The sequence below is a fragment of the Tenebrio molitor genome, chromosome 7, assembly GCF_963966145.1.
Source record: "Tenebrio molitor chromosome 7, icTenMoli1.1, whole genome shotgun sequence".
Classification (NCBI taxonomy): domain Eukaryota; kingdom Metazoa; phylum Arthropoda; class Insecta; order Coleoptera; family Tenebrionidae; genus Tenebrio; species Tenebrio molitor.
Genome location: NC_091052.1, coordinates 18,568,418 through 18,593,266, shown reverse-complemented (window position 1 = coordinate 18,593,266; position 24,849 = coordinate 18,568,418). Strand labels below are relative to the sequence as shown.

At 37.1% G+C, this 24,849-nt stretch overlaps 1 protein-coding gene across 1 annotated transcript; it reads right to left on the bottom strand.

Moving 5' to 3' along the window:
- Nucleotides 1-19,578: 19,578 nt before the first annotated feature.
- LOC138134771 (odorant receptor Or1-like) lies at nt 19,579-21,580 on the bottom strand. The gene is made up of 6 exons (XM_069053257.1): nt 21,040-21,580; nt 20,765-20,990; nt 20,609-20,708; nt 20,457-20,561; nt 19,687-19,842; nt 19,579-19,629 (listed from the first exon to the last, which is right to left on the bottom strand). Exons 1-6 carry the CDS (start codon nt 21,578-21,580, stop codon nt 19,579-19,581), a joined length of 1,179 nt encoding a protein of 392 aa, XP_068909358.1.
- Nucleotides 21,581-24,849: the final 3,269 nt, after the last annotated feature.

The window sequence follows — 24,849 nt, the reverse complement described above, 5'->3', positions numbered from 1 at the left end:
GATAGCTTCTCGAACGTTTTGCTCATTGACTATTAAACTAATGTCTCCTGGTTTGGAAGGGTCTGGAAAAAAATATATATCGGGTGTTCATTTAAATTTCTCCTCAAAATTGGCGTTGAAGAACTCTCAACTATGGTTCTCTAGAGTCAACTTTACTTATATATTAATGCTTTTGGTCGTTATCAATTAATATCAATTAATTGAATTTGTTTAGGGTAGGGAAAGAATAGGGTTCACACACTACACTTTACAGCTGCAATCAAACAAGGCGCTCTGATCCCAGTCAAGGACTCCCGATCATCAATCACACCTCAGGGAAACAGGGAAGATTGAACAGTCTAATTAATTAGCTCGACCTGTCGGGGCTCAACTATATCAAAATTAGTAACTTCATTCTAATCCTAATCAAATCAACAACATGATCAACCTCAATGGTGAAAACAACATTATCTCAATTAATTATAACTCACGAGCAGTCCTGATCCCAGTCAGCGACTCCGAATTATCAATTAATTATAAAACATTCAATTATTATCAGAATAGGTAGACTCACCACAACACCAACAGAAACAGGTTACTCGGTGATACACTCACCTTGTGTAAATTAAACACACCTTACACAAACTCACTTCTGCACAAACTTTAATAACAAACTATAATTAATCTTTTACTCTGCACTCTGTCACAGTTCGCCTTCGAGTGGCTTGGTCCGCCCTTTAAATACCCTAATAATAAGTACTGTTACGTTATATAATTGAAAACATTAATTAATAGTAATGATAAAGTTTTCAAACTAAAATGTAATTAAATCTTAAACAAACAATAAAAAAAATGGCGAAAGATGGCAAAAGAAATCCGACTGATCGGTCTTATCGCGGGCCGAGACCTCGCCGAGATAAGACCGTGGAAAAAAATGGCTGGTTCTCTGTTGTCGAATGCTGTCCCTCTGGAGGTGGCGAGGACAACAGGACGGGGTTGCTCCAGAGTAGGTCTCTCCGACAGAGTAACCTCCCTCGTACAGGTTCTGCTCCGACGATGAGGGAGGACTTGAATCGGCAAGAGGACCACGTAGTTGGTTAATCTCGTGTTTTCTGGCGACCTGGTGGAGATTCATCGTGGGGGTGGAGCTGCCACCGATCGTTTTCCGTCGACCTGTACGCGTACACGTGCGTTTTAATCTGAGGTACCGCTTGCACCCGAAAGGGGAGAAAATGTTGAGCCAAATTTCTTACCAGGCCGAAAGGGGAGAGTGATTTCTATCCGCAGCCCACAAGGGAACCTCTTGGCGGCGCGGTCTCTTTTATCCGTCCGTGACGAGCAGGGTGGTTCTTACCTGACTGGAACGGCACCGGAAACGACACCCCTATTTGACCGCATCAACCTTCACCCTCTTTACTCACGGCTTCTCGGCTTGCTCGACGAAACTCGCGTACCTCTTTAATCCGGCAAAAAAATTTGCCTTTTCGAACGCGCGAGCGCTTTCCGTAAAGAGTTGTCGGGGGAAATGCTTGGGTTTGCGCGGACTATTCAATTTGGTGTGATCAGGAATTTTTTAAAACGTAACAGTACCCAATAGTCACAAAATGGATCTCATGGTCTGACATTGACAGATTTGTTGTAAATAAAGTGTCTCTCCGTGCTGTTTTGTTTAACTCCAACTATTTATCGAAATTCCTGAAGGTCCTTTTGACAGAACAAGTCTATAAATCCATCTAATCTTTGGACCTGACTGAGACATAGACAAAAGACGAAAAACAGAAAAAAAAATGTGTTCAATATTTCCTTGCCCTACAAAATGTAAATAAATATAACAAATAACATAATTTATCTTAAATTAAAAAATTTATAATAGAACGGAAAGCAATGATTTAATGTTAAATGATTGTTCCTATTCTATTCCATGAAATCAGGGTGTTGGTCAGTAGCGCGCCGCGGTCAGTTTACCCTTTGCTAGAAGTTTGATGGCCCCAAAAGGTACAGGACACTTGCGCGCAAATGAGGGATTAAGATAATAAAATACAGCTATACCGTTAAACAGGTAGGACTACTTATTGCCCTTTGCATTGCACATGTTTCTTTTCATTTTGCTATTCTTAGTAAAATCTGTAGTTAAAGTCGGGTTGTTTTGTGGAATTCTGAAATTTGAGAAAATCTTCAGGGGGTGGATAAATACAATAAATAAAATTCGAAATATATATAGGAAGCGTTACAAATATGTAACCAATTTAGGAAGAAATAATATAAATATTTCCCCTAACATTTCAGTGTTTTATATAAATCTGTTATCTAGGCACGATTCGCAGGTAAACTGACCGCCGTGCGCTAATGACCAAAAGCCTATTACTACTTGGCGCGCAACTGTCCTGTAGGATTAAGCTCACCCGTAGATTTTTCTGACCGCGGCGCTCAAGTGACCCATGCCCTGAAATCATTTCCAAATATTTCTCTTTGGCTTTTTCAATAAACAATTTTTTAATAGCGTAATTTTTCCATTGTCTTGATTTTTTCTTTAAGCGGAATAGTGAATGATGATTAAGAGAAAATATCTCTTTGTAGCATAAATCACGGAGGTAGTACCAAAGCGCCCCGTACTACCCCTTTCAAAGCGCTACCGTCGCCAGCGAGGATCAACTCGCTGGGCCCCTACCATCCTGCGCGCTGACGGAGCGTGCGGGACCATCTCCAGTCAGGCTATAAAAGGGGTGCACGCATGGACAATTAATTCAACTGAGCACCGTGGATGCGTAGATAAGCGCGTCCGGTTCAAATTCGGGAGGTTCGGGGTTCAAATCCCTGGCCGGCTGTAGTTGGATGAGGCTTTTTTTCAGAGGTTTTCCCTTATCTAGACCTGTGGACTCATACACAGGTAGCGAATGCTACTACAGTGACCGCTTCCTCTGAAAGCACTCGACTTTGACAGTGTCCCACCGGCGGGAGACTTCTCATAACGAGGGGTCTCTACCGACGGTCGGACAGGGGTTATATGGGCGCGACGATAAAGGTCATTCAAGTCCGAAAAGCTCTCAAGTCATAACTGAGTCCAGTGTTTTTTTTTTTTTTTTTTTTTTTTTTTTTTCAATTAATTCATTATTATTCACTTAATCATCCGAGCTCCCTCAAGAGTCTCACCGCAAACCTTGTTAACTTTGTTTACCTTTATGTAAATAAATTATTTGCAACACAAACAATGTTAAAAGTGTCTCCACAACGTGGGGCCCGGTGTTACAAGTGACACCCAACTTCGGACCAAAAATCCACGACCCACCAACATAGTTCAAGCACTGAGCACGGTCTTACTCTAAAAATTCCAAAGTCCACGACTCAACACAGAGTTTAAGCACTGAAAGGCACTGACGACGGTCCAACTGGTCTTACTCTACCAATCCAAAAACGATCGCCACCAAAAGCCCGTCCCTTTGTAACGTCGCAGTCCGCGACTGAACGACGTCATGGCCATCCAAATGTTCCAGCAGTGGATGACTCGACTTGGACTGGGACTTGGAGCGACGACGACGCCGATCGCCGCTTGTGCAACACAGGTTTGTTGCTACGGATGCCAACGTCCTGGTATCCACCGGAAAAATTGTCCAACCTGCAACGTAACCGACTCCGGAACCAGCGCGCTCAATGGGTTCTGCGTCCTGAACGTGAATCCCATGGTATCACGACGAAGCTCCACAGTCTCGGTATCTATATCCGGTGTACAAGAGTCCGCCATCATAGACACTGCCGCCTGCAACAGCGTTGCCAGCGCCGGTCTCTACAAGCATCTCTTAGCAACCGGCCACTCAACGAAAAAGGTAGTCGTGGCGGTCACCTTCGCCGACGGAAATACATCCAAGCCATTGTCAAGCTCGCGGATCACAAGATTCGCACCACCTTCGTCGTCCTGTCCGAGAGCGACTCCACGCGTACCTTGTTAGGCGCGGATTTTATCGAAGACTCCAAACTTGTACTCGACTTGAGTCGTCGAAAGTACGGATTCAACTACGCACCAGGAAGTTGGTACCCGTTCCATCCGAGTACGACGCCCGGTCCAGGTATGGATAAGATCAACGCTATTTTGCAGGAGATGAAGATGCCGAGTCTGATAGAACCCCTTGTCGACAATGACGCTAGAGACTATCAGCCTCCAACAAGTGGAATCACGCAACCAGCTATACACAACGGACGAGGTGTCTGGAATGTGTACCAGACTCAAGGTAGTAGTGACTACATCGCCGCGGATGCTCTGATGGATTATGAGATGGAATCTAGTTCCGGGAACGACAGCCCGATAAGAATCCACCTGGACACTTTGCATCTTCGCCCTGTGGAAGGAGCCTCGCCCCCAGAGATCGAAAAAGAACGACTCAACGCCCTGCTGGACCAGCACGTCGAGTTATTTGCGAAAACTGGACCTCCGACCCCCTTCGCAGAGCACCAGATCGACACCGGAGACAGCACGCCGATAGCTTCTCAGCCGTATCGACTCACTCCGGGTAAGAGACTGATTCTCCAGGTAGAAATCAACGCAATGTTAGAAGCCGGTATTATCGAGGAGTGCGAAAATGCATGGGCCTCACCAGCTGTCCTCGTGCCCAAACCGGACGGATCTATCCGAGTATGCGTAGACTACCGACGACTCAACGCAATCACGAAGCCTGACATGTATCCCTTGCCCCGAATGGATGACCTGCTCAATGCCATCGGCTCCATAGGTTGTATCAACACCCTCGATCTCCAGGCCGGTTACTGGCAGATCCAAATACGACCCGAGGACCGAGACAAGACAGCCCTTGTCTGTCCTTTTGGCCTGTACAGATTTCTACGTATGCCGTTTGGATTACGCAACGCGCCCGCCTCATTCCAGCGGTTGATCGACCGATTCAAGACCGAACTACCCGACGTGATCCTACTGGCCTACTTAGATGATCTCATCGTGTTCTCCCCGAACCCGAGCAAGCACCTCGAAGATTTACGCTCTGTTCTAGCGCAGATGCGCAAGTTCCAATTGCGAATGAACCGCGCCAAATGCTCATTCGGGTGCACAGAAGTCAAATACCTTGGACATCGGATCACCCCCGACGGAATCGCCGTCAACCCCGACAAGGTGCTAGCTGTAACCCAGATGCCGGTCCCAAGGAATTCAAAGGAGCTACAGTCCTTTCTCCAAACTTGCTCCTGGTTCCGACGATTCATCGAGCATTTTGCCATCACCTCTCGACCCCTAAGTATACTGTTAAAGAAAGACCAGTCTTGGAACTGGGACCCCGCTCAGGAAGAAGCCTTCCAAACTTTAAAGAGGCAACTCACTAGTACCCCTGTCCTCCGGACAGCAGATCCTACCCAGCCATTTATTTTACGTACCGATAGCAGCGCCTACGCTCTTGGTGCAGCCTTACTCCAGTGGGAGGCGTCCGAAGAGCGCCCCATCGAGTACGCTAGCCGTCTTCTCACCGAGGCGGAGAAGAACTATTCCACCACAGAAAGAGAAGCATTGGCCATTGTCTGGGCAATCAATAAATTCCGAGGCTACATCGAAGAGACCAGCGTTGTCGTCATCACCGACCACCAGCCATTACGTTGGTTAATGACCCTGAAATCACCCACGGGCCGCCTCGCACGATGGGCTCCTCAGTTACAGCCCTACAATCTTGCTATAGAGTATACCCCAGGACGTGCCAACGCATTAGCCGACATGCTATCCTGCCCTGCCATGCCAGAAGAGAATGCCGAATTATCCAGCGCCCTCCGTTCTCTTGAGATCGAGTTACCTCGTAGAAACGAGCTGGAAATCCGCACCGAGCATTTAAAAGACCCCGATCTGAAGAAGATCATAGATGCCCTAACGAATGCAACCCATGAAGTAGCGCAGCCCTGGCTCAACCGAGGATACCTCCTGAACAGCGGTGTGTTGTATCGCTACTCCCAAGATAACGATGAAGAAGCCGCCCAACTTCTCGTTCCCGATCATGAGCGAACGCGAGTCCTAAAACAATATCACGACTCTCCAACGGCCGGCCATTATGGCATAGAACGCACGTATCATCGTATCCAACAACGCTACTACTGGCCTGGGATGAGAAGATATATCGCCGACTACCTCAAAACTTGTCACGAATGTCAGCGATACAAACCCCACAATCTTAAACCCGCAGGCCTGTTACAGACACCCGTTCTCCAACAACGGATGGAGATCATCGCCATCGACTTGTTCGGACCATTACCTCCCGCCAGCACTGGCGAACGATGGATTCTGATAATCGAGGACTACGCCACCCGTTGGATCGAGTTATTCGCCCTTGTGGACGCTACCGCCGACCGCTGCGCCTGGACCTACGTCAACGAGGTTTGCCTCCGCTACGGGATCCCCCGGAAACTAATCTCGGACAATGTTTATAAGCGCCATTATGCAAAAAATCTGCTTCTGTCTAGGGATCTCCCAAGCCTTTACTCCGGTCTATCATCCCGAGGCAAATCCAGTCGAACGCCGAAACCGGGATCTGAAGACCCAATTGGCCATTCAAATCAGAGACAAACCCCACTCCGACTGGCCTCGACAACTATCAAGTATTCGATTCGCAATGAACACAGCCCGTTCCCAAAGCACCGGGAAGACCCCTGCTTTTCTATTATTCGTGAGCGAAATTCGTTCCATTGACGACGTCACCAACGACCTCCGCGGTGTGGTTCTTTCTGAAAATTTCGTTGCTGAAGCCACACCCCGACTTCTACGACTCCATGAAAGCTGGAAGGAAGCTCGAGAAACCCACGAGAAAGAACAAGATCGCCGTAAACAGTACGCCGACTCCAAGCGCCGGCCTACAACCCCGTTCCAGCCCGGTGACGTTGTGTACGCCGACCTCCATGCACTGAGCAAAGCAGCACGTGGATTCAGTAGCAAACTCGCCCCTCGACGAGACGGCCCCTACATCGTTCTCCAGCAGAACGGCCCTACAAGCTATGTCCTAGCTGCCCGAGACAAACCAGCAGAGCCCCTTGGTACCTACCACGTCTCGCAACTCACCCCGTATCTGGAATCTGAGGACGCCGCGCCCCAAACCGATTGACCCCATCAAGAAGCGCGGCAGACCCCGAAAGAATCAGATCCAATAATCGGGCCGATTCTATTAGACCTGAGGGGGAGGATGTAGCATAAATCACGGAGGTAGTACCCCTTTCGAAGCGCTACCGTCGCCAGCGAGAATCAACTCGCTGGGCCCCTACCATCCCATCAGCTGCGCGCTGACGGAGCGTGCGGGACCATCTCCAGTCAGGCTATAAAAGGGATGCACGCATGGACAATTAATTCATTATTATTCACTTAATCATCCGAGCTCCCTCAAGAGTTTCACCGCAAACCTTGTTAACTTTGTTTACCTTTATGTAAATAAATTATTTGCAACACAAACACTGTTAAATCTTCTTTTATTCTGTCATTTTATTCTATTTTAACTTCTCACCTGAAATATCTTAATAAACAGAATGACTGATAATGTTCAGAAATACATATTTAAAAAAAAGTAATGACGGAAACTACTATTGGGGATAAAATACTTTGGTCGTCATTTTTCTGTAACTTCAAAACAAATTAATGTAAACCAAGCATTAACATCAAGTCAACATTGATGACAATTTCAAATTATTGACTTTTCTCTTGTCAAAAATATGGGACCTTCCACCATTCAAAAATTTAGAATCGTCTCCCTGCTTCTGAGGGATTGTCCATGGGCCAAATTGCCTTGTGGAAACCTTTTCAATTTTTCCTTGGAATTTCTCATTCAGTGGTCCATTTTTTGGTATTTAACATTTCGCAATGATGAGTTTGACAGTGACAGTGGTTGACAGTAGTACAAAATAAGGTTAACCGTCCTAATGCTTGCTTTACAACTTTATGTCAATCAACTGACTTTGACGACCAAAGTAATTTGTCCCCAATAGTACGAAGTTTGAGAACGAATAATTAATTTTTTTATTCGACACTGTCAGAATTTGAGAATTTTCTCCTATGTGAACGGATTTTGATAAATGTCACAACTTGTCAAAACGAAACGAAAGCTAATTTTAAAGGTTTTAAGCGATTTGGAGCCTTTGAGAGGATCGTCGAACAAAAAAACGTTGTATTCAACTCGTTCGTGTGTAAATTGGGCCTTTTTTGGCACTCGTGCGACGCGTGCCAAAAAAGGCCCAATTTACACACAAACTCGTCAAATAAACTACTATTAATTGTTAAAATCAAGGTGTTAAATATTTACGTAGAAACTGTTTAAATTTTTCGGCAGGTTCTTGGTCTGTTGTTTGCTGCACGCTTGTTTATAGAAACATTAGCACTTGACTTCCTAAACATGTTTTATCGCATGTTTTATGGAATACAGGTTGCTACAATTTTATAAAATAAATAGCTTCGTAATAATTTATTTTGAAAATTGACATATTTTTAATAATCAAACCTTATTTAAAAATAATTGTCTCCGCCATTTTTTTTGTTTTCTTCATATCATTTCACAATTATCAGTGTAGTCACAGACATTTCTTAAATTATCAAAAACAAATTGCTTAGATTGTAACAGATGGTGGCATCTCTGTGAAAATCTAAAAGGGAGAACACGAGAATTATTGTTTAAACATGTTGTTAAATATACCACAGTTTAATCTTCATCGTTTTTATTTACATTCATAGACCAAACACATCAAATTTCATTCCAAACTTGCAAGTAATTTTAATCACATTTGACATTCAAACAGTTATGAACGCCTATAAATTTTTAAAAAGTTAGGGAGGGATTACTTTATAAAATAATTCTTTTCGTGCGGTTTTATCAAAAGTTTTAATGTTCGATGTCTTTCGTAATAAAGTTAAAGCGAGCCATTACCCTTTGATGTAAAATTCATTTAACTTTGAACAGAAAATGGTAATTACTAGGTTAACAGTCATAAAAGAGATACAGGCTATATAAGTTAAAATGGAGCATCTGCTTGAACAAATCATAATTAAGTGTTGAAAGTAAACGTTATGGCGAGTATAATAAACAAAAGCTTCGGAATAAATTTAAGTGTGTTAAGAATTCTTAACTTATATACACCCACCAAAGTGACTCGATTTAACAAAGTGCTATCACACATTACATACATTCTCTTCACACTTCATGTTCCAATATTAGGAACACTATATTTTCTACTCGAAGATGTCGACATACACAACTTGGGTGATAGCGCCTTTACTGTTGCCCAGATAATCTGTTTCTTTGCAAAGTTACTTCCTTTCGTGACCAAGAAAGAAAAAATTAAGAAGTGCATTCATTATTTGGAATCACCCATATTTATTCCGCTTCGAGTAAATCATAAAGAAATCATTGATAAAAATGCCAACATTTGTAGGAGAAACTCTATAATCTATTTAACATGCATTTCAAGCAGTTTAATTGTGTGGGTTATGAAACCATTCTTTCTCGAAGACAAGAGACTGCCAGTGGATGTTTGGTTCCCGACCCGGGCAATAAACAATCCCAAGATATTTTATTGCCTGTACATTTATACATTCTTAGGTCAGAATAATTTTAGATGTAGTACAAATAACATTTATCCGTCGTTCTTATTTATTTAGGAGTTGCTTATCCCGCAGTGGCTACTGCTGTAGTTGATCCGTTACTTGCCGGTCTTGCTTTTCTAGCGGCAGGTCAGTTGAAAATCTTGAAAGATAATCTGCAACATCTTAAACAATATGCTGAAGAGGAAACTGTTAATTTACCCCATCCAACTGTACCTTCAGAGTTTAAAGTAATGTTTGAAAAAATTCAACAGTGTGTTGAACATCATAATTCTATTTTACAGTAAGTTCTTTATTTTTTTTTTTTAATAAAATCTAAACGTTACATTTCAGATTTATTAAAGAATATGAAGAATGCTTCTCACATGTGGCATTTAGCCAATTTATCGGAAGCATTTTTGTAATATGCTTCTGTTGTCTGCAATTAATAATTGTAAATTTGTTATCATTTTCGCCATAACATATTAATATCAAATGTTGCAGCTAAAACCCTTCAGTTTTGATTTTATTACTACACTGAACTATTTGGCACTAATTCTTTGTCCAGATATATTTTTACTGTTATTATGGAACAACACTTTCCGAAGAGGTCTCCAATCTTGTTAGGTATTTGTATTATTAATGTCTCATTACAAAAATTATACTTTCAGAGCAACGATTTGATTACTGCTGTCTATATGGGTAGTTGGTATGAGTACGACATAAAATCCAGAAAAGCTCTAATAACCTTAATGGAACGTTCAAAAAATCCTATTACTATTACCGTTGGAAAAATACTTAATTTATCGTTAGCAACATTTACAATGGTATGACTGTAGAATTAGAAAAGTAATTAACAAAGATACACAACTGTATTTTATTACAGATATTACGAAGATCTTATTCATTACTAGCTGTTTTCAACAATGTGAAAGTTTAAATACAAAATTACTTTTGATATAAAATTTTAGAGGTTACCTAGGGCAGTTTGACGTGGTACATACTTTAAATTGTTTTAGAAGAATACAGTATAATAATTGTTCTCCCCGAATAAAATGTAAAACCCAATTCTTAATGAATGTATCACAGAATATTATCCTATGTTATGAGGACGAAAAATGAAATACATATTTCGGACGATTTGCTGGAAATTGCTGAACGAGGCAACGCCGAGCCCAGTAACAACAATGAGTCCGAAATATGATTTTCGTCCGTGCATCATACATAATTTTATGTTCGATTGCAATAAAAACACTCGTAAAAATTTTCATCCCGTTGTCAAAATGACGTTTGATCCATAAACATTTTGACAAAATGCTGGCTGTTAAAATAGTAGATTATACATCGAGGGAGAGAAATGCATGATTTTTCCTAAGGTGCAGTTTGTAGCCAGAGGGCGAAGCCCGAGAGTTACAAAGCACCGAGGAAAAAATAGCATTCTCTCCTGAGGTGTATAGGTATACTATTTTTTTCACAGCCCAAGTAAGATTTAAAAAAAATCCCTTGTTTTCTTAACATTTTAATTTTAAGATTTAAAATTTTAGTAAGTAGTTTCTGAATTTCAATGCCTTAACCACTATTGAAAAGTAAAAATTTATGTAAACAAAATTTAGTTTTTCGTCTGACTCTGCTTTTGTATTTGTGCTACTGATAATTGCAAGATTCTGGGTGAGATGGAGGTAGTAGAACCAGAAGAAATTATTGAAGGAGCTGCTGCTGTTGTTGGCAATTTGTTGCCATCAAAATCGGAAACGTTATAATGACATGACGTACACAAATGTCAAAAAGTGGTGCATGGAGAAGAATGTAGAAACCATCAAAGAGAACGTTGTACTAGTATTCTTTGGTAAGGCCAAAACGTTTAAATCTTCGACTTTATGGGCGCAGTATTCAATGATCAAGGCTTGTATGAGTATCTACGACAATGTTGACATTACCAAATTTTCAAAAATAGCCGCTTTCTTAAAAAGAAATTACTAGGTACCATTAAGCGTCACGAGGGGTCGCGTTCGACAGCCGTCGCAGAAAGTTATCTTGAAGATTCGATTGAGAACAAGACAACCATTGCTAATAAAGTGCTGCAGGGTTCAAACACTGTGAATAATGTTGTGAAAGACACTTTAAATTTAATAATAATAATAATAATAAATTTAAAAAAAAATTATTTTTTTTAATAAATTAATATATTTCCTACAGGAAGCACCCAATTACAGGAAATAATGTGCTGAGAGCACGGTACATACAACTAGATTACAAGCTGATAAGTCATAATAATGATCTCAACTCTTTAAAGACAACAGCGTCAAGAATTGTTTTCAGAGAGTCAAAGTGAATGTCACACCTTGTAGCGAACTGATTAAAGTTGTTACACATTAAAATAATCGGCGACTTAAGCAATACATTTGTTCTGTAAATAGGAATATAAAACGTAGTGTAGTTTCGACTATTCATGCGAGGAACATGAAAGTTAATTTTGCGTAAAAGAAATGAACAATCAATTTTGTGATGTACAAGCTTATACAGAAATGACACAACAGCATTTACTTTGCGAGTATACAAAGACTTAAGCTGAAACCTACCTAATAACATGTTGTTATCATAATTTCTTACAGGGTAAACACCGTCAAGTTGAAAACTTAAAAACTTCAAAAATTTTCGTTGGAATTTCTCGAGTTCATTTATAAACTAGGCAAAAATGAATAGGGAATTACACAATTTTTCTTGGAAAGCAAAATAATTGCCCCAATCCTCCCACGTATTCTTAAACACAAGATAAATTTAAAATGTTACAAGTACTTGAAACATTACATTTAATGTGTATATTAATATATTTTTACCACATTTCATTACAAATTTTAAACTGTATTTATAAAAAATTCAAAAATGGAAAAATTCCCTATTCATTTTTGCCTAGTTTATTTGTTATGTATATCGGATACCATATAGGTGAACAATATTCCAGTTGAGATCTAATCAATGATGTGTACAGTAGCAATAGAGTTTTTGGATTGCTGAAGTCTTTACAATTTCTAAATACAAATCCATACGTTTTTAAAGCTTTGCTAACAATATTGTTAAGATGATTATTAAAATTTAATTCCGTATCGAAAGTGACACCCAAATCTTTGAATTTGTAGACTCGTTCTAAACGATGTTGGTCAATTATATACGTATGTTCCTTGACAGAACGAATCCGGGAATATGAGGATACAAAACATTTAGCAGTATTCAAAGAGAGCCGATTTTGAGAGGACCATTCAACAACAGCGTCTAAGTTATTTTGTAGTAAATTAAAATCACTATCAGATTCGATTCTAATAAACAATTTAAGATCATCAGCGAAAAGCAACTTTTCACAGGTAATAACATTGACCATATCGTTTATGAAAAGTAGGAATAGAAGAGGTCTAAGGTTTGAGCCTTGCGGAACGCCTGAGGTCGGTGTAAAGGACTTGGATACAAAGTTTTGGTAGGTGACATAGTGGCGCCTATCTAGCAGATACCTATGACCGAAATAAGGCAAGTAAAGAATTATCAAAACCAAACAATTCAAGTTTTCTGAGTAGAATGAAATGATCGATTTGGTCAAACGCTTTCTGAAAATCTGTATATAGAACGTCCACTTGATATTTAGAGTCAATTGCCTCTGAAACGTATTGCGAAAAATAAGCGAGGTTGGTAAGTGTTGATCTTCTTTCTACAAATCCGTGTTGATGAGGTGAAATATAGTTCTTTACGCCTGCATAAATGCGTTTATATAATATAGATTCTAAGATCTTTGAAAAATTACATATTATAGAAATGGGTCTAAAGTGTTCGATGTTTGACAAATCTCCTTTTCTAAAAATCGGTGAGACCCGTGCTTGCTTCCAAACTGTGGGAAAAGTTGAAGATTTAATTATCAAGTTGAATATCGAAAACAGTGGTGTTACAAATATTTGAGCACAATCCCGAAGAAGGAAACTTGGAATCTCGTCAAGCCCAGCAGTCATGGAGGTTTTAAAAGATTTTAGTGAAGATATTATTTCGTCTTCGGAAATTTGTGTAATTGAAATTATATTATGCAAACTAGCTGACCCGGTGAACTTCGTATCACCTACAATCGCTGTTCGTTAGTCTCGTTAAAACTCAAAAACGGCTTCACCGATTTGAATATATTTTTTTTGTAACATTTTGATTGGCCATAATCAATCCTAATCAACCTTCCAACTTCAATTCATCGAGATCAATCGTACTGGCTATATTTTATACGGTTTGAATTTCGTTTGGTTATTAAATGAAACTTGTTTACAATTCCAATGAATTTAATGTTTTGATGAAATATAAATACAATTGGTACCACTGTAATCTAAACGCATTTCCGGTTGTCAGCTTTGACAGAATTGACAGGCGAATTTGACGTTTACGTGGTATCATTCTTTCCAAATTAGAAGAAGAGTGGTCGATCCGGAGGGTAACCCAATATTTTAACATCGCGAAGAACTGACCCGACAGACGTTGTCTTGTCTAAATTTCATACCTAAATTTGTTTGTGATCGTTTTGTGAATTTGGGAAAAGCTATTGGAAATGTGTAAACAATGTAAAAATGAAGAATTTTACATGTGAGATGAATTCTATTCTACACTGCTGAAATGCAGGAAATGTGTGATGTGCCTGGAATGTGATTGTGATGTGAGTTGGAACCATGCGGTTTTGTTCCAGAATTTAAGTCACCATTTAATTAAGTTAGAATTTCATGTCCAAACAAATGATTTATTTTCTTCCATTAAATTTGAAATCACAATGAATCTCAAGCAGTTTTATTGGGTGATTCAAAATGATTGTGAATAAGTATTGCAACTATGTACGAAAATTTATGTGGCAACTGTGTGAGTGGGATAGAGTTGACATTTGTATGACATTTCATCAGCGTGCATTTGATTTTTTTAATTCCATTACACATTGATTTGACAACTTTCAAAATTGCGCGACTATGAACTGTCAAAGAAATGTCAACTCTATCCTACCCACACAGTTGCCACATACATTTTCGTACATAGTTGCCAGATTTATCCACAATTATTTTGAATCACCCACATTACGATTTCGATTGCAAAGATTGATGTTAAAGTAAACAATCCGATTGGTTTGATTCTCAATTTCACAATCAGCTGTCAAATGACATTTATGCATCTAGGCAAATAAATTGGAATAGAAATAAAACAACTACATACTACATTTGTTGGACAGATCGCGAAACAATACAAATGTAATTTTATTTTGTTTTACTGGATTGCGTTTTTCCAGATTTTTCTTTAAATCTTCCAGATTTTTTTAAAATTGAAAACAAAAAAAAAAGCATCACGCAAATATGTAGCTCCTATTGTCAGTTATGATCAAGAGTGCATACAAAAATTATAATTTTTGAAATTTGTCCGAATTTTCCGATTTTCCTTTGTAATTGTCCCGAATTTTTTTTCCGAAAACTTATCGAAAACCCTAGCAAACAAAAAAAGATTTAAGCATAGTCATCGTTCGAATCCTGAGTTATGGTCTTGAGTTCATACAAAAAAGCACTTTCAGTTTTCCCCGAATTTTTTTAATTTAGTTTTTCCAAATTTTTCTACAAATCTTCCAGATTTTTTTTCTATTGAAAACATTCAATTGAGTTATTTCCATCCCTGGGCATATAGAACAAAAAAAAAGAATTAATGAAATATGTCGTTCTTATCGTCAGTTACATTATTATGATCGAGAATGCATACCTACATAAATTATATTTTTTGCTGTTTGCCCGAATTTTTCGACTTTCCTATGTAATTGTCCCAATTTTTTTTTCCTGAAAACTTTTTCACGACTATAACGAACAAAACAAAAAAAAAATAATGCATATCCATCACAAAAAAGCACTTTCAGTTTTTCCCGAATTTTCCAATTTTCCGGGCAACTTTTCCAGTTTTTCTTTACATAAAAACCTCATACGGATTGTTACAAATATTAAAAAAAAAAAAAATTGCCAAATCGTTCCAGCCGTTCCCACAGAAAAAAGCACTTTCAGTTTTTCCCGAATTTTCCAATTTTCCGAGCAACTTTTCCGATTTTTTTTTCTTTTTAAACCACCCCTGAAGTAAAGCGAACAAAATAAAAAAATAATTATTCAAATCGGTCGAGCCGTTTTTGAGTTTTAGCGAGACTAACGAACGGCGATTCATTTTTATATATATATAGATTAGTGTCAACAACTCTCTTCGTATATTCAGGATCGGATGCTAAATATACTTGATTGAAAAAAGAGGAAAATGCATCAACAATGTCTTGAGGTGAGGATAGCGTTAGATGATCAAAATGCATCGTGCCAGGTATTCGAGAACGGCCCTTTTTCTGGTGAATGTAACCCCAAAATCTTTTCGGATCTTTCGACAGTTTACATTCAATGGACAACATATATTTTTTGTAGGAAGCAGAAATTAAAAGTTTACATTTAGACCTATATCCTTTAAATTCATTGTAATGTCCAAGATCCTTGGATCTCTTGTATTTACGGAAAAGCCTGTGCTTCATCTGAATTGTCTTTATGATCTCCCTGTCGAACCAAGGTGGATATTTTCGACTTTGGTTTATCAGACGGCGTTTAGGGACATGCAGGTTGAATATTTCATGTAACTTGGCATAAAAAGAAGAACATGCAACATCAACATCAATCAAATTATTGAGAAACGACCAATCCGTCTGCAATAGAGTATCATATAGTTTGGAAAAATCAGCTTTCTTGAAGTTGAAAAATGACGCTCCTTCATTTACGCTGAAGTTCATAAATTTTGGGGTTTGATGTACAAAATATATATCCAGAAACGGATGATAAGAATCCTCATCAACCAGCTGAAAATTTGATTTGAGCACTTCGCAATTGAAATTAGCAAAAACGAGATCAAGTATACGCTGAGAGGTGTTCAGTATACTGTTGTATTGCCCAAAGTTTACAAAGTTTTGGAAGTTTCGCAGAACTGTAGCGGATCTGTTGTAAACATTGGTACTAAAAGTAGGTGTATTAAAATCACCTAGAACGATGACTTTGTTCTCGTGTATTTTATGCATGCTACTAAGTATCTCGAAATAATGTTCAAAATCAAAAAAGCGGGTGTAAGGTGGAATGTACACAACTAATATTATCATAGAGGAGGAACCATTAATTGAGATACTGACTCCTACTGTATCGATGGATGGGATAGAGTCGGAGAGCGCGGCAGTGTTTAGCCTATTACTGGAAAATTTGTTATTTACAGCAATAAGAACGCCACCTCCGTTTTTTACAGCAAGTGATGAGAAGTTTCTGTCATTTCTATATACTGTATATGAGTTACAAAAAAGTTCATCATCAGTAATATCGTTGGACAGCCACGTTTCAGTTACAGAAATAATGTCATACTCAAGGGTATAGATGTTGTTGTAGAATTCACAGATCTTGGGACGTAGGCCTCGCACATTTTGATAGAGTGGGTTAAACGTCTTACAGTCCGAGGGGAGAGTAACCTTCCTTATGTTGTAGTTGGTTCCACTGCCACCTGCAGAAAATTCTCAGTAGTTTTCTTTGGAAAGTAGTACTTGTTGACGTATGTGTTGGCAGGTCAAAAGTCGGGGTCTCGGATTGTAGGTAGAAGGTGAACCGGAGCTTTAACGATAAAAGCGCTGGAGGTTGGTTTTCTATTAAGGTTAGCGGGTTTCTCCACTTCAAACGAAGCATCTTGGTCAAGTTCTTTAAGCACGGCTAAAATGTCATCAACTTTCTGATCAGCCGATAAGTTGGAAACGTATGTCCCAGCAAAACTTCTGTAGGGGTACAAGCTTAGCTTTAGCTCCTATTAGAGTTGAAGAATTTTTTGAAACAAAACGTTTGTTGCTTCTGACATCCGGTATGCTAGAAGGAACTGTAGTCTTATGTTGGTTGGAGGAATTAGATGTTTTTTGTTGGTTTGTAGCAACAAAATCAGAGGAAGAGGCAGCAAGAGCGTACGATTTCGGCAAATTAGTTGTAATCACAGAGGCGTCGATAGAGATGGATTGTAATTGCCTGGTGATGTCAGCGTTTTTTCCCGCTTCTTTCGGACGACAAATCTCCAAATTGGGTGAATTTGCATTTTGAAGTTTTTCTGTACCACTGGGTTGAGAAATATTTACAAAGGACTGACGCACAAGCCGCTTTCGAATTATTAGTATTATTATAAACTGTACTATCGGTGGCCAAAGAACTATCCGAGAGTGTATTGGTTTTTACTTCAATATGAGATCGGCGTTTCTCAAGTGCAGATTTAAAGGACGGAGAAGCTTGCTACGATGTCATAGAAATCAACAAATTTTCCCGGCTGTGAAAAACTTCCTTATTAACAACCCTTAACTGTTGTCGATTGTTGAACGTTATTCATTGCTTAACAACATAGCGGACGAAAAATATTTTTTTCCCTACCGGTTAGAAATGTAGGCTGTGGATACCTCATTTGAGGTGAGAAAATTCAATTTTCTCGCTAAGGTAAGAAAGTTAATCATGAAATGTTTATGGTAAAACTGTACCAAAATACTGTACCAAATGTCAAAAGTGTCAAAATTGAAATAAGTTATTGATAAATGAAAGCCAATTCAATAAAGCAACTTGGTACAGATCAATCATATAATCTGGAAAATAAACAGATAAGCTAGGTAAGTAGGTACTTTACCCTGTTTATATAAAATTTTAAAACAAACGCCAAATCTTCAAATGCGATGACAAGTTTAAATTAAACAAATAACCCAGCCTACTATTCAATTCTCAAAATTTTCGTTTTAATTAGGAATATAACCATCTTTTTTTGACTTTTTTCAAGGAAGTTGTGCCGGTAGGGAAAAAATAGTATTCAAACCTTGTTAAGAAAGTGCCCTTACAGACCTTAGGCACTTACAAACCTCGCCTACGGCTCGGTTTATAATCTTTGCCTGCGGTGTGCAAGAAAGCACTTTCTTACCTTGGTTTGAAATATACTATTTCGGCCTAGGACAAAAAATAGTGCTTTGACGAAAAGATGACGTTTTCTTCGGCCAGATATTCAAACCGAAAAATACTAGTTTATGGTACAATTGACTAAAAACAATCTTTTCGTTTTGAGAATGTTTTTTTCTGGATCTTGTAATTATGGAGGAAGAATTTCAAGTAATCTGAAGAAAATGTCATGTGGTTCTGGGATGTTTGCAAAAATCTGCATACAATATGCATATGCTACCACAATTCGGTACAATACAGTAATTTTTTCTTCAAACGTCCGTAAATTATGACATTATCCTGCTGCATTGATAATGCTTCATTGTCATGGCATCTAACGAGCTGACGAGCGGCAGATAAAGTTATTATCTCCGCTGAGAGCGGCAGATAAAGTTATTATCTCCGCTGAGGGCGTGCGTGAAGTTATTATCTCCGCTGATGAGCGGCAGTGAAGTAAACTAGCTAAATCATTTGAAATTCCTACCTGGTTTCTTAACATGTCTTAAATAATTTGTTATAAAGGTTTGAAGAAAAAATAGTATATGTTATTCGAAGCAAAAATGGTTTTATGTGCTTTGGCTGGTTTGTCTGTCTCACTGCGTTCGGCAGCCAATCTACCAGCCGCAGCACATAAAACTTCATTTTTGCTCCTCATAACATAATATACTATTATTGTATTTACAAAGTGTCTCTAAAAGAACGTACATCAAGGGTCCTGTGGAATTGTGTGGTTCTATAATTTTATTGTGTCAAATTATAGTTTATTTTTTCTTATTGACAATTATCACAATGTTGTAAGTTGGCAATTTGTTATGCATTAGGCTTATAAATAAGTAGTCATTTTTTGGGTTATATTTAGGAATACATTTGTAAAGATTTATTAACACAGAAATATTTGCATTAAGGACATGAAATACGCTTCTCATGTTCGATATAATACTATGGACAAAATTGATGTAACCAATAAGAATTAATTAATAACAACTAGTGATCAAGTGCTCAAAATCGGCTTACATAGTTCCAAAGCATATTTGTAGCTGACGTTGTAGAGTAGTAGCATTTAACGATTCATTTATTAAAATTTCATTGGTAATTTTTCAAAACTGCTACTAACGAATATGTTCTCCTCAAGACCTGAAAGTTTTTTTTTTCGTAAAAGAAACTGTAGGATAATCTTTCAACAGTAATCACCATTGTAAATGTTTCTAAAGATAAAGGTAGTATCTTTCCAGCAGTAATAAGCATTGGAGTTTTGGAACGTTCCATTAAAGTAATTAACGCTTTTTGTGATTTTAGATCATAATTGTACCATTGTCCCATGTATATACCATTTGTCAAGCTGTTGTTCTGTAAAATAAATTGTCTAAATGACTTGTTCAAATAGAGTAAAATTAAAACATACTACTTATCAATCATGGAAAATGCAACACCTAGAAATAGTGAATATATTTCGATGAAACATTAATTAGGTGTTAACTAAAGATAAAATGATGATAATTTGAAAGAAATACCTGAAGAAAATACCCGTATCTTTTAGGTTATTCTTATCCGAATATGAATTTCTTTTTATTCTTGACGATCAGTACTTATTGCAGCATTTAAAATGTGTTAATGCTATACTATGCCTCCAGTACGAAGACGAGCTCACTAGCAGCACGTAACTCATTTTGAAAGAGACCGCATTATCGAAATACGAGCACCAGGTCTTTCCTATAGGGCAATCGCTCATCATGTGGAACTAAATGTGGCCACTGTGTTACGGTGTTGTCGTGCCTGATTTGAAGGCCAGTGTTACTGAAACTTTCACCGTTTTAAGTATCTTAGTTATGGCCCAATTATTGTACAAAGTTTCATCAAAATATGCTATTTCTAGGTGTTGCATTTTCCATGATAAGTAGGTACACTTTTAAAGAAAATTTGGATTTCTGGATCAACTTTTTGTCATGTAATATAATACATACTTCTTCAAACAGTTTTGTTCCATAATAACAGTAAAAATATAATTGGCCCAACATAATCAGGATGTAACCTACATATGACATAGCGCTGAAACTAACAAATTCCACCTGAAAACATGAATTAGTAAATTTATATATGATATAAGATTGTTTACCATGCTCAGTTGCAAACAACAGAAACAAATTGCGACCATACTTCCAGCAAATTGACTGAAAACGACTATAGAGAAGCACTCTTCAAACTCTTTTACAAAACTGAAAGTATATAATGTTTACGGAAAATTCGACATGAAGCGAATGGGTCTTATTACACTAATATGGCGTTATGATGGACGATACATTGTTGAATTTTCTTATATAGAATTTTACATTTTGTTAAATCGTCTGCATTGTAGTTTTTTGTAACTTCTAATTCTGTCTGTTCACCGAGGTGTTGGAGATCGTTTTTTAAAATTTTTAATTGACCAGTCGCGTGGAAAGCTAAACCTCCAATTAACGGGTCGATTAAAGTTCCAGCAAGTCCAGCATATGAAATTGCTAATAAAAGTTAATTCTGTTGTAAAAATTTAACACATTTATACAATACCTATAGCAAGAAATAAATAAACAGCGATGTAAATCCAATTTTCTGAAGTTCTGAAAGGTAACCACATATTCAGTGGTAATCTTTGACTGTTCAAGAAGAGTGGTTTAATAATGAAACTTGCAAGCCCTCCAATGACACCAGTCAAAAATATTAGCGAGTTTCTTCTGCAAACTTGGATACAATTGTTGATAATATTTTTTCGGTCGGTGTTTCCACATAGGAGTGTCGTAAAATAAGTATCTCCAAAATAATTAATGCAGTTCTTGATTCTTTGGCCGTTTACGAGAAACGGCAACAACTTGATAATCCAGCAAATCGTTTCCGAGAGAAATGTAGCTGTGTTGTTAAGTTGCAAAATATCTAGATTTTCTTCCACGATGAAATTTAAAATGGATAAAAATGGAACAATGATTATGAAAAGAATGTACATAACGTAGGCTTGAACTTGACGGAAATTGCTGTGTTTCTCACATGGGTATAATCCGAGAGTTTCCATAACAAATATGTTAATATTAAAACTTTGTTTAATTATATCATTCATGGTTCTTTTATATGTATAATTGTTGGCCTCTAACAAGATCACGACAACTGACTTTGACTGTTTAATTTCGGCTTTTAAAACTTATTTTATTGCGAGACCTTTATGTAATTCTCTCTAATTACAGATCAAATCAAATAAATTTTACATCAAAGAGCATCGAATTTATAGGTAAGACAGTTTGATGGCCAGAATCACGAATTTCGTGATACTTTAATTGAATACAATGAAATAAAAATTCTTTTTAAAACTTCTGGACTTCTGAATATAAAATTTTAATTTCATTTCGTTTGTTTGTATTTTTATTTCTATAGTCACAAAGGGTCTCAGTTTTGCCTAAACCGCACCTTATCTTATTCGAAGTGAGTGCTTAGATATTATGTATTAATATAATAATTTAATAACATAGGGCCGGTTGCATCAACGTGAGTAAAATTTAACTACAAATTAAAATATACGAAAACATTGTTAGTAACAATAAGTAACTAACGTAACGAAGCATTTTAACCTACAGTTAACTTTAACTGGCGTTGGTGCAACCGGCCCATAAAAATGTTGTTTTGAACTTTTTTACAATGTGGTGAGTAACGTCTAACCATGAATATACAGTGCGAGTGTAAATTAAGGAATTAAGGATATACAGGCTGTTTTAAAAAACGGCCAGCACTATAACTTTGCTATTGATGACCCAAATGAAAAAAATTATACAGAAAACAAAATGACTAAAAACATTACAAACCTGAGTAAGCGTATAATTTTTACACCATCCATCATGGGCAAGTTTTATTTTTCAAATAGTAACTTATAATTTTTTAAAATATTCTGCAAGAGTTTTTTTTCTGATTGTAATGGGAATGGCTTAAAAAAAACAATACAACTTGATAACAAAATTTTTGAGAAACAAAGGAAAATATGTTGCATCAAAATTAGATGTACATACTGTTGTATTAAAAAAAAAATGCGTACACCTATTATTTGCCTGCGTAATGTTGTTGTTCTGGCGTCTTTTAACGTCATACTGTGACACTTAAGTTACTCAAAAATTCCAATACCAAAAGTTTCTGAACAAGAAAAGTGGGAATTTAGTGCAGTGCCACGTAGACTAAATCACTAAATGTGGTTAGAAACGCAAACGGCGCCGCGGCCAAATATTAATGTAATATTAAAAAGCAAGACATAACCTGTCTTCTAACTTTTGTCAAAATGACAGAAAAAGTCCGTATTGAAACGACACAAAAACCTACAATAATACTTGATTTAAATGGTGTACGCGATTAATTTAAATTTAAATTCGACAAGCCTTTACGCCCGTAAATGCAAATACAGTGTGGAATAAAATGATTTACATCTAGGTAGTTACCTTTGGAATTTTTGCACATGTAAATTTTCCCGTACCGCTCCACTTTTTTTTGCGAAGTGCCGAACTATTAGTTCTGTCAATAAATGTCATCAATCGAATGGACAATTGGTACAATTTACTAAATTGAATTAACAAACGTTGGTAGACACTTTCAACACTAGCTGTGACTTGCTTTTGTTAGCTCCTTTTTAATTTCAATCTCAACTTTGCATTCATATCATCGCTTCGCAATAAATCACATTTGGAATTTCGATATTGAGATTAGGCTTTCTTTTTTTTTTGTAGAGCGGCATTTCGTATTTTTACAAAGGTAATGCAAAGGTAACTAGATGTAAATCATTTTTTCCACACTGTACATACAGGTACAGGGTCGCTATTAAGTATGGGTACAGCTGTTTATTTTAAAAAGCCCTTTGTAGGATCTCCGTGAAACTTGGTATACCCTTAGGAGGATTTAAATTCTATTTAAACGTATTTTTTTCAATTTTGTACCGTCATTTGTTTTTGAGATACAAGGCCATTTCATTTTTTTTTTTAAATGGGATTATGGGTTAAATTTAACGTTTTTGAATAAAGCCATAAAGCAATAAATGCTTTTGTCGTTGCACGTTTATGCAGACAATAAAGATTTTCACAAAAACTCTTGGTTTTTTCACAATTTTATTTAACCAAGCAAATGACATTTAAATCAAAATTTACGAAACTGCACAGCTAACCATGTTTCATGCTTTTTTAATCAAAAAACAAATGTCCACGTTAACTTTGCGAGTGTATTGTTGGTTGCATTTGGAATTCAATCGGGCTCATTGTCACTTGTAAAATACCCTGCATACACTTTTCTATCGTATGATCAAAAAGTCTTTGGATCAGGGTTGCCGTGGAATTAACAAGCTATCTATAAAATTATTTATTTTAATTATTTTTGACATTTACTTGACAACTTTCAAGTTAGCAGGTTATAATTCAAAATGTTTCAACAAAAACATATAATTTTTATTATTAAATGATACTACAGTAATTGAAATCGTGGTGAAAATAGTAATTAGTGGAGTAACGTTAGATTTTTATTTCGAAACCGGTAGCAAGAGCTCGGATTTGAACGAGATTTTTTTTATGTATTATAAATAAAATATATTAAAACCTTTATAGGATAACAATTGCCGCTCATTGTTTGTTTAATTAATTTATTGATTATTTATAATAACTGAAATTTTCCAGTTAGAAATCGTAATTTTCGCAAGAAAAATACTACAGGACACTGTATGATTCAGTGACGGCTCGTGTTTCGCGAATATGGGTCGGCCGAACATGGGTAGATCGGTAAAGCTCTAATTAGTCAATTTAACTTTTTGATAGGCATCCGCGTGACAAATGTAGGTTCATAATTAAAAAAATGTTACATAGTAAAACTAACAAGTGCAAGTTGCATATTAATCAAAAAATTAAATCTTACGACAAGAACCACGAGGAGGTCTAGAGCATTCTTGCCAGGAAAGGAAATAGGAAAATAGGATGTAGGAAAAGGTCAGGTTCGGGGGTAGATCACAAAAAAAAAATTCTAAAAATTAAAAAACAAAATAAATTCTAAAAATTGGAATAACAAATTATAAAACTCTGAAAACAAAAATAAACTTCTCAAAATTAAAATAAAACCCTTAAATCTAATTAAAAAAAAAACAATAAATAAACTGAAAACATAAAACAAACTACAAAAACAACTAAATAATTTTCTGAATAAAAACCTATTCATATTTGTATATTAAATCAATTTTACGCGATTTTGTCGTTGCAAAATCATCAAGAATTTTTGTATAAAAATTTTCGTCTTTAATTAATTCTTTAACCAACCCTCGTTCAATTGCTAAAACCGACAAATTATTTAAACGGGATTGGGACATTGTATTTCTACTGT